The sequence below is a fragment of the Protopterus annectens genome, chromosome 12.part0 (genome assembly GCF_019279795.1).
Source record: "Protopterus annectens isolate FY-2018-M chromosome 12.part0, PAN1.0, whole genome shotgun sequence".
NCBI lineage: Eukaryota > Metazoa > Chordata > Ceratodontiformes > Protopteridae > Protopterus > Protopterus annectens.
Window position 1 is genome coordinate 100,211,222 of NC_056746.1, and position 9,131 is coordinate 100,220,352.

Consider the following 9,131-nt stretch of genomic DNA (forward strand, 5'->3'; position numbering starts at 1 on the left):
TGAATCACACTGCTGGGGGAGCCAACACCAGATCAAGGGAACAAATACTACCAATAAATATCAGTAATAGAAAAAGACTGCATTACACAATGCATTCCATGATTATGGAAGGATACTTTTCCTTACAATAACAAGTCAGACAATCATTAAATTTCCTCAAATATAATGGGAGAAAAAAAATTAACAAAAGGTGTTATAGTAATCAAGCTTCTTAAAGGCCAGTAGGTCCTAAACATGACAACTGATTCTATTAACCTATCAATTTAACTGTCATATTTTAAACCTTTCCTTCAGTCAACAATTCCCTACTCATCCTTTCCATGTTTTTTTTTTTTTTTTTTTTTTAAGATAAGAAAAACAAGCTAGTTTATCAGGCAGTAGCATTCCTCTGTATCAGATCTCTGTATGATGAGCTTTCAGTAAATTAAATAAGCATCCTTCTGCTGAAGCTGACTCCCATCTCTCTCATCACTTATAACTGCAATGACCACAGTTCAAAAACTGATTAGGACTGCACATAGGTCAGCCAGAATGTAAATTAGCAAGGCAGAATTCTCCTGGGGGCCTTTATTTACGCAGAGATGAAGGAAGACCTCCAGCATCTTATGTCCCCACCACTAACAACAACAGCAGAAATTCAAGTTACTATGGCAGCTGCCAGTATGTCAAATGAAGTAAACACGCAAAGAAATGAATGCCACACAACAACATCTAGAAGGTAAAGCATTGTCTACCACAGTTTTACAAGGTAGTTATGTAGCACAACAGAATGTATGCCCTACACCTGCTCCACAGGCATACATGGATAAAGCGTTACAGCCCACACAACCACAGTTCTATTAGCAACTTGAGCAACAGATGGAGGCGGCAGGGATGATGCACAAGCAGCCAACGACTAACTACCACATTCTCTTGGAGGTGGGACACCAAGTGCAAACATGGCCTTAGGTTGTTCAGACCATAGAGCTGCCACTGGGCAGTATTCATTAATGAAATGGCTGCACATAAGTGTGCACTCTCATAAGAGGGTGCAGTAACCTCCACAGTGATTAGGTTTGCATGTCCCCCGCCCCCAAGGTATGGTTAGGGTCATAAAACCAAGGCCTCATTGTCAGGATGCCATGAGGGAAATGCCCTCTCATGACTGTCTGAATCATGACATCTCAAGACAGTTCTCATACCCCCCATGTTGGGGATACCCAGTACTTGTCAATGAACATACTCTAATCTGATTGTGGAAGGGCTGAATATCAACAGGCAATGGGAGGCATACATAAAGTGCACAGGTTAAAAGCATGGGGAGCAGTTTAGTACTTCTGCAGTCACCAGTACCTCAGGCCCTTCACTGTGGTACATTAGGCTCAAGACTCTTCATTCAAGGCTCGGGGAAAATGGGCAACTCACTTCCAAGTGAAATACCCCCATGGTTTGGTGACCTCAGAATTTATGTTGGTGCGTACAGAGGCAGACCCCCCCCCCATATAAAATAGTATCACATTACCCGGACAGTCTTCTCCCTGCAGCCAGTTAGTCTTCAGTCCAGTGACTTCAGTAAAGTCTTACACCATAAGCCATCACAATGACCACTCTTTTCAGTCAGTATTTTTACAAGTCTGCTCAGATCTGTAATCACTCCACAAAGCACCTTTACAGACCATCACAGATGTTCATTTATTTACTGGCATGCTTCCATACTGATGCAACTACAAGTGAGAGAGAGAAGGAGTTCAGATTAGATATTACAAAGAATAAATAACTAAACAAGGCATTCAAAACATGAGTGACAATTTAGATGCTGCCACGTTTAACTAAAACCAGACTGAAGACAAGCTATTGTAATTAAGCCTCATACAGTTAAATCAAACTGTATCTGGCAAGAAACAGGTTCCCTATCTTAATAATTCACTACAGAAATCACATCTGATCAGGTATGATTTTCCTCAACAAAAATAAAATGAAGCCTACAACCTCAAAACAAGTAAAAGCTGTATTACTATACCCCCCAAAACATCGTCAAGAATGCTAATTCTGCCTGCATAATACAATCCTTCTGACACCATGGACTTGGTATTTGGTCGTTTTACCTCTGCTGTCAATGCAGACTGCTTTTACAGTCCTAAGAGTGCAGCAAGCATATTTACAAGTAATGAAGCAATATAATCTGGCATTCAATGTATTTATCAGGCAATAGTTTAAATTGTGCCCTGGAATACTGTACCCTGATAGCACTGACAACAAAATAGCACACACAAACATCACAAGACTCTGCAAAGCTGAACTTCTTTTCCCTCAGAGAAGTACTTTGTCATATTTACCAAACAAGGGTTTCTACATGCTAACTCTAGCGAGGTAAACAGGTGGGGCCTGTATAAATGAGAGGACTAGTTCAATCAGATCCATTTATATAACATTTAGGAATTCAAGATACCAACTATATGATGGAGAATTTTTTTTTTTTACATTTGTTTACCGGGAAAGTCAGACTGGGACAGAGACCATTTTCAGAGGAGGCCCGGGGAGAAATGCTCCAGACAAGTCTTTGGAATGCAGAATAAAAAGGGAAAGAACCCCGTAGGTAGACATGTCTGCATACCTCTCAACCCGCCCAGAATGTCGAGATTTTGCCTCATATTTTTAGTCTGTTACTCATAAAATTTGGGTTTTTTGGCAAATCACTGAGAACTGAAGTCACTAAATAAGAACATATATTTGAATTTCAGACTGCACATCCTTCAGAAAATGTATGTCAACAGAAATTATGTTATTCTACCACCTTTCTAAGTTTATAAGAGCAATACTTAAAATCTTTCCCTATTTTTGAGCCTTTGTCCAGATTTCTTGTGCTAAGAAGTTGAGAGGTATGGATGTCTGGCAAGTGTACTTTGTAACAGTCCAAGGACAGAGTTATTCAGAGAGACAACCTTCAAGTAGTTCCACAGAAACGTCAAGACCTTTTTAGAGCAACTTTAGGTTAACATCCTTTTTTCTGTACAAAATGTATAAATATAACAAGAGCAGCAGAACCATAACTCCTTAACAGACTCTAAAAACCATTAACGCAACAATCAAACCATTAACGCAACAATCATTAAATATCAAATGTACAAAAAAAAATTAAAACCATAAAAAACAACGTGTACAAAAAAATAAGTCAACCATAAATAGCCACATTACTTTACGAAATATGCAGCACCGTTCCCTAAAAATCTATGATTTAACAAGTTTTTAATTCCAACAAGTAACAGGTCTCAATATTTGATGTAAAGACAAGATAGCACTCACAACAAGCTCCGTGCACACAAGAAAATAAATAATACCAAGTCCAAAAAGTCAAAACTGTTGCACGGAGAAGCAGGACTCTTGAAAAGCAATGTCCATGTATACTCAAAAATGCTGCCTGTAATGGCACACCATCAACTGTTCTTTAAATTCAAAAGTCAGTTACAAAGTCACAACTTGCTATTCAGCACTGTCAGGAACTTCCAATTGCATCAGTTAACTTCACCGAACAATAACTTGTAGACATTCAAATGCACTAATCCAAGCGTTCAGCGAAGTTTAAAGAAAAAGAAAAGTTTATTTAACATCCGGCTAGCGCTTTCAACAAGGTCTTCTTCAGGCCGTTATACAATTTTTCAAAAACTTTCACATACATTTATAGAGGATGTGACATAAACAATCTGATGTCATATCCTGTGCAATTTAAAAACAGTTAAAAATGAAAACATTCACCTAACCATTTAAACACTGTGACATTTAAACACATAGCACTCTTGGTAGGAATAGCAAATATAGCTACTGTTTATAAAAGCATCAAAACATTTTTTGCATGCCTAAAACTATTACAAATAAAATATGCTAGAACTTTAAAATTATAAAACATTCTACTAACCATTTAAAGGCTATCGAGTTAAAATACCTGACTTTTAGTTAGGTATGACTTTTTACAAGCAACATTAGCACATGCGTTGACAAATGCCATAAACTACACTATTATTCGCACGATCATCAACAATTACAGTTCTGTGACTGTTCACACTAAAATTGCACACAATATGTATGTAAACATTTAAATCAATAGTACAGTGCTTATACAAGGGAATTAACTACATGCGAATACTTAACTAATTAATTACTTTTGTCCACGTTATATTATGTAAATATGTTATATGTAAGCATCTCTGCAATTATATTTCTATATATGTTATTGTATATGATAATACTATCACTATTTTGTTTTCTCTTTATCATTGTATATCATTTATATATCTTCTGGAGCTTTTCTCCTCAGGTCTCCGCTGAAAAAGGGCTTCCACTTGATCGGACTAACCCGGTCAACAAATGTCAAATAAATAAATACAGACAGACATGCTAAAAAAGAAATATGCTCGAGAGAGATTTGTGGATAAGATTTAGCCACTCTTACAGAGATGGCTTATGCTACAGGAATAGTAGCACATCATAATATAAAGAGGAATGAAAAATTAATAAAGGCAAATGAGAATAGTTGAGAAAGGATACCATCAGGAGAAGACAGAAAAAAGGTGGCAGAGGCATGCAGAGGAAAGAGCAGAAAAGTGAAGTGTGAGAGAGATGCAAAAGCAAAAAAAAGGGGGAAGTAGGATGAATGAGGGTTAGTAAGTAATCGGGAAGAGTCTGACAAGATAAGCTGAGGACAGATGTGAGAGAGTTGCAGGGTTCATGTAAAACAACAAAATAATCCAAATGTGATCAACATGAAATTTCACAGTATGTGCTTACTGTCTTTATCCCATTTCTAGTTCTCAAAAAAAAAAAAAAATATGACCCCCCCCCCCCAACAAAAAATCATTCCTATAATTACACACTGATATCCCAATAGTAAAAGTGACTGAATGAAAGATCAGTTCTCTGTGCAAACATCAACTACTTCAGCCTCAAAAGGAGCAGATTATATAGCATTCTCCAACTGCAATGACGATCAGCAACATTTACAGGAAAAGCAGAGACAAATAAAACAACCACCCAAACACAACTACTGTTATGAAGCAAGCTTGTCTTTCCCAAACAAAACCTCACAATGTAATGAGAACATTCCTGTGAAAAGCATGACAGAAGTTTCTTCTTGTCCCAACATCCGAAGCTAAACGCAATGCCCTTTAAAGGTACAATAGAACACAAACACACACACTAGCAAACGAAAACTGATATCACCCCTCAATCTAAAACACAGACCCCAAAAGTCACAACATTGATCTTACAACAGACAGAGACCACAACGTCCCTCTTGGGCAAGGCATAACATGTCAGTCCCACCCCCTGCAACCTCCCTCAGTCGTTCACGAATGAGTCCTTACCTGCCGTGAGGGGTGGCCACTAGTGCCATTCAATAAGGGGGTGCTCTCCCCAACGGGGAAGTCATCCTCCTCCTCTATCCGGTCATGGGAAGACCAGGACACCTTTTTGGACACATTAGCCATGTTGTGAAGCGGGACCCGAGCTGCTGGTGGTGGAGGGACTACAGCTATAGGCTGCTGCTGTTCCTCCTCCTTCTCCTCCGCCTCTGAAGAACTCATAGGGGATACACCATACCCCTGATTACTACCAATTCTCGGTTACTTGGCGAGGAAGATTAAACACAGTCCCGTGACCGCAGCTGACAGACGCAAGGCCGCCTAAGTCGTGACGTAAAAGCGCCATATTGTGGAGGTCAATATCTGGAAGTGATAATTAGAAAACACCTCGTCTGTTCCCTGTTAGTTATCGCACTATTCAGTCATGGTCGTGAAATACAAGTGACGTAATTTCGGAATCTCCACTGAAATTTCTAACAACGGGGCATTAAATTTTGCGAACAGTTTTGGTAATGAAGTCCATCGAGTTATCAAAGTTCTGCAATTTGTACATATTTTGTTAACCATGTCCCGTATTATGAGGAAAGCTCCTCATTTTTTGAATCTTAAAATGTCCACGTTTCACCGTATCCCACACTGAAACGGTCTGTCACTGTCCCCATTCATTGTTAAATAGTTTTTCAACAACTATCAGTTGTTAATACCAACCATGAAATCATGTTAATTAACTAAAAGATTATTTGTAAATATAAAGTTATATATTTTAAACACGCTCTGCCGCCTATGCGCTTCCAAGTTTGACATTCTCATACCTCTCAATTGTCCCTGATTTTTTACCCCAAATTTATTTCTGTCTCGTCCCTCCTAATAGCTAGTAAAACTGGTTACTTTTGGGTAAAAGGTTGGTGAACTACACTTAATAAATAATGACAATAATTAGAGTTAGAGACTTCTTTACTTCAGAAGCTGTATAATTCACAGTCTCTTTTTCTGTCGAAGTCTCGGGTTAAAGTCATAATATTTTAAAAGTGTCCCTGAGTGCCCTGCTTATTTGTGGATTTGTCTCTAATTGTTGTATTACTTCTGGTCGATTAGAGATTACTTTTCTTTCTTCTTTAATGTTATCTATATATTAATATATTAATGGCAATGATGGCGCAACATATTCTATCTCAACAGAGCTGATGATTTCAGTTAAGTCTGAGTGGTCAGTCTAGAACAGTGTGCAAGATGGTCTTTTTTCTTTTTTAAACCCTCCACCATTTTTTCTCCTCACACGGAACTTCTTAATTCATTAATCCTACTGGCAATGTACCCACTCCTACCAGAGAACCAGTGATTTGGTTAAGCCCACTGGGTAGCTGACTCTACTTCCTCCTAAACTCCATTAGTTCTGCAAAACAACCCACCATTTGATTACTTCTGATCTACCCATCTTTGTGGTAATTATAAGGAAGGGCTTCAAGTGCATGAGGAAACTTCGTACTTTGTTTAAAAATACTGTAGTATCAACCACATTAAAAATAATTTCTCAAAATAATGGGTTAAAATTGACAATGTACAAACTGCCTTACTTCAGTTCCTACTAGATTTATGCAAACACTAAAGTAAATCATGCAAAAAGGCACTTAGCAAATGGCACAGATACAATGAACACGATGTGCCAAACACTTGAAGCATACAGTACAGGTGCAAACAGCTGTACCGTTCAAAAAATAAGTATTAACAACAACAAACAACAACATTAATTCCAGGTGTAGAGCAATATGAACATGACTCTCACAGTAAGTGCCCTAAAAATAAACAACTTACTACTCCAAACAGAAAACCACCAAAATAACGCAAAACTTCAGCAACTGATTTTCATGGGAAGATCCCCTTGCATCTCCCAACACCCCAAATCAAGGAACTGTGAAGATAAAGAAATAGTCCTAAATAAACAAAATAAACTCCCTCACCTCTAATATTGTGTGACTTTGGACTTGTTATATACACACTATAAAGAAACAGAACAGTAAAAACACAATGAGAGAGTTAATTTGTTTCACTATCCTTGATGTAAATTAACTCATTAAGCTACCAGGTTATTTTTAGTTTCATAACAAAGGAATGCTGCAAAAATCCTTCTAAATTTTTATAATGAAGGGTACACTTTATTTGAAAAAAAAAACTACAGATGTAAATATTCAGTCTCTAAATGGTAAGCATAAGATGAATAGATATGCTCTGCAAATATTGACATCTGCAACATAGCTAAGCCGCACATTGTAAACAGCATAAATGATAAAACTGGATCTGCCGCATTTACTTTCTGTTTGAACTGCCTTGCAGTGTTTTGACAGCAAAGACAAAAATGGCATTTCCTTATAAAGGTAGTGCTTCTGACAATCTACACCTCCATGTAATACATATAGAAAATTAAAAAAAAACAGATAAGCAACAAGTTGAGAGGTGTAATATTAACTCTGAGTTACCAAACCCAGTGGTTGTTTTGCTATTAAAAATAGGTTTCACATTTTAAACTTGTTGCATTACTTAAATTTAAAAAAAAAATAGATACAATTTCAAAGGCAGTGATGGGTCTACCAACACCCTATGAAAAATGAAAGGAAATCTGAGTACCCAAATAAAATCTGAGAACAAAGAATTTCATGATAACCAGAGTAGGTGGGTTTCTGATAAATCATTAGCAAAATAGTTTGGAAGTGATCATGTCCCAGTTGTCAGGAGAGTACGATTCCACCTTTCTAATATGCTCCACATTAGATGATAAATATTACCAGATAAAACAAGAATGGCACTATGAGCAACTATCTGTATATGGTATAGGTAAACAGCATAACTTATTATTTTTTATTATTTATATTTATTTATCAGAATAGGGAACTGATCTCAATGGACCATTTGCAGGCACAGCCTGGGAGAACAGGATCACATAAGAAATGAACAAAACATATTTACAGATACAAGGATATGCTAAAAGAGAAATATACTCAGCAGAGATTTGTGAAAAAGATGTAGCCACTCTGACAGAGATGGCTTATGCTACAGGGATAATAGCATATCATTATATAAAGAGGAATGAAAACGTTAGAAAATACAAATGAGAACAGTTGCAGGAAAGGATGCCATCAGAAGAAGACCGAGAAAAAGCGATAGGCCTACAGAGAAAAGAGCAGAAAGGTGAAGTGTGAGAGAGACGCAAAGAAAAGATGGACGTTGGATAAATGAGAGGCGGTAAGTAAAGGGGATGACAAGATGAGAGAGTTGCAGGATTCATGTAAAACAACCAAACAATCCAAACGTGGGCCAAATGAAATTTCACAGTCTGTGCTTATTGTCTTTATACCAACTCTCGTTCTCAACAAAATAACGACCCCTCCAAAAAATATAATTCCTATAATTACACACTGATATCACAATAGTAAAAGTGACTGAATGAAAAAACAGTTCTCTGTGCAAATATCAACTACTTCAGCCTCAGAAGGAGCAGATATATAGCATTCTCCAACTGCAATGATAATCAGCAACATTTACAGGAAAAGCAGAGACAAATAAAACAACCACCCAAACACAACTACTGTTATGAAGCAAGGTTGTCTTTCCCAAACAAAACCTGACAATGTAATGAAAACATTCCCGTGAAAAGCATGACAGACGTTTCTTCTCGTCTCAACATCAGAAGCTAAATGCCAAACCCTTTAAAGATACAATACAACACACACACACACACACACTAGCAAAAGAAAACCAATAAATTTTAGCTCTGTCTCATCCCTCCTAATTGCTAGTAAAACT

The 9,131-nt window shown here is 37.4% G+C and overlaps 1 protein-coding gene across 1 annotated transcript in view; it reads right to left on the bottom strand.

Moving 5' to 3' along the window:
- Positions 1-5,650, bottom strand: part of CLCN7 (chloride voltage-gated channel 7) — a 1,228,907-nt gene extending 1,223,257 nt beyond the window's left edge. Inside the window, exon 1 of the mRNA XM_044089120.1 lies at positions 5,337-5,650. Coding sequence (XP_043945055.1) covers positions 5,337-5,555 — 219 coding nt within the window. The 5' untranslated portion in view covers positions 5,556-5,650. The remainder of the gene's footprint in view (positions 1-5,336) is intronic.
- Between the last annotated feature and the right edge of the window lie 3,481 nt (positions 5,651-9,131).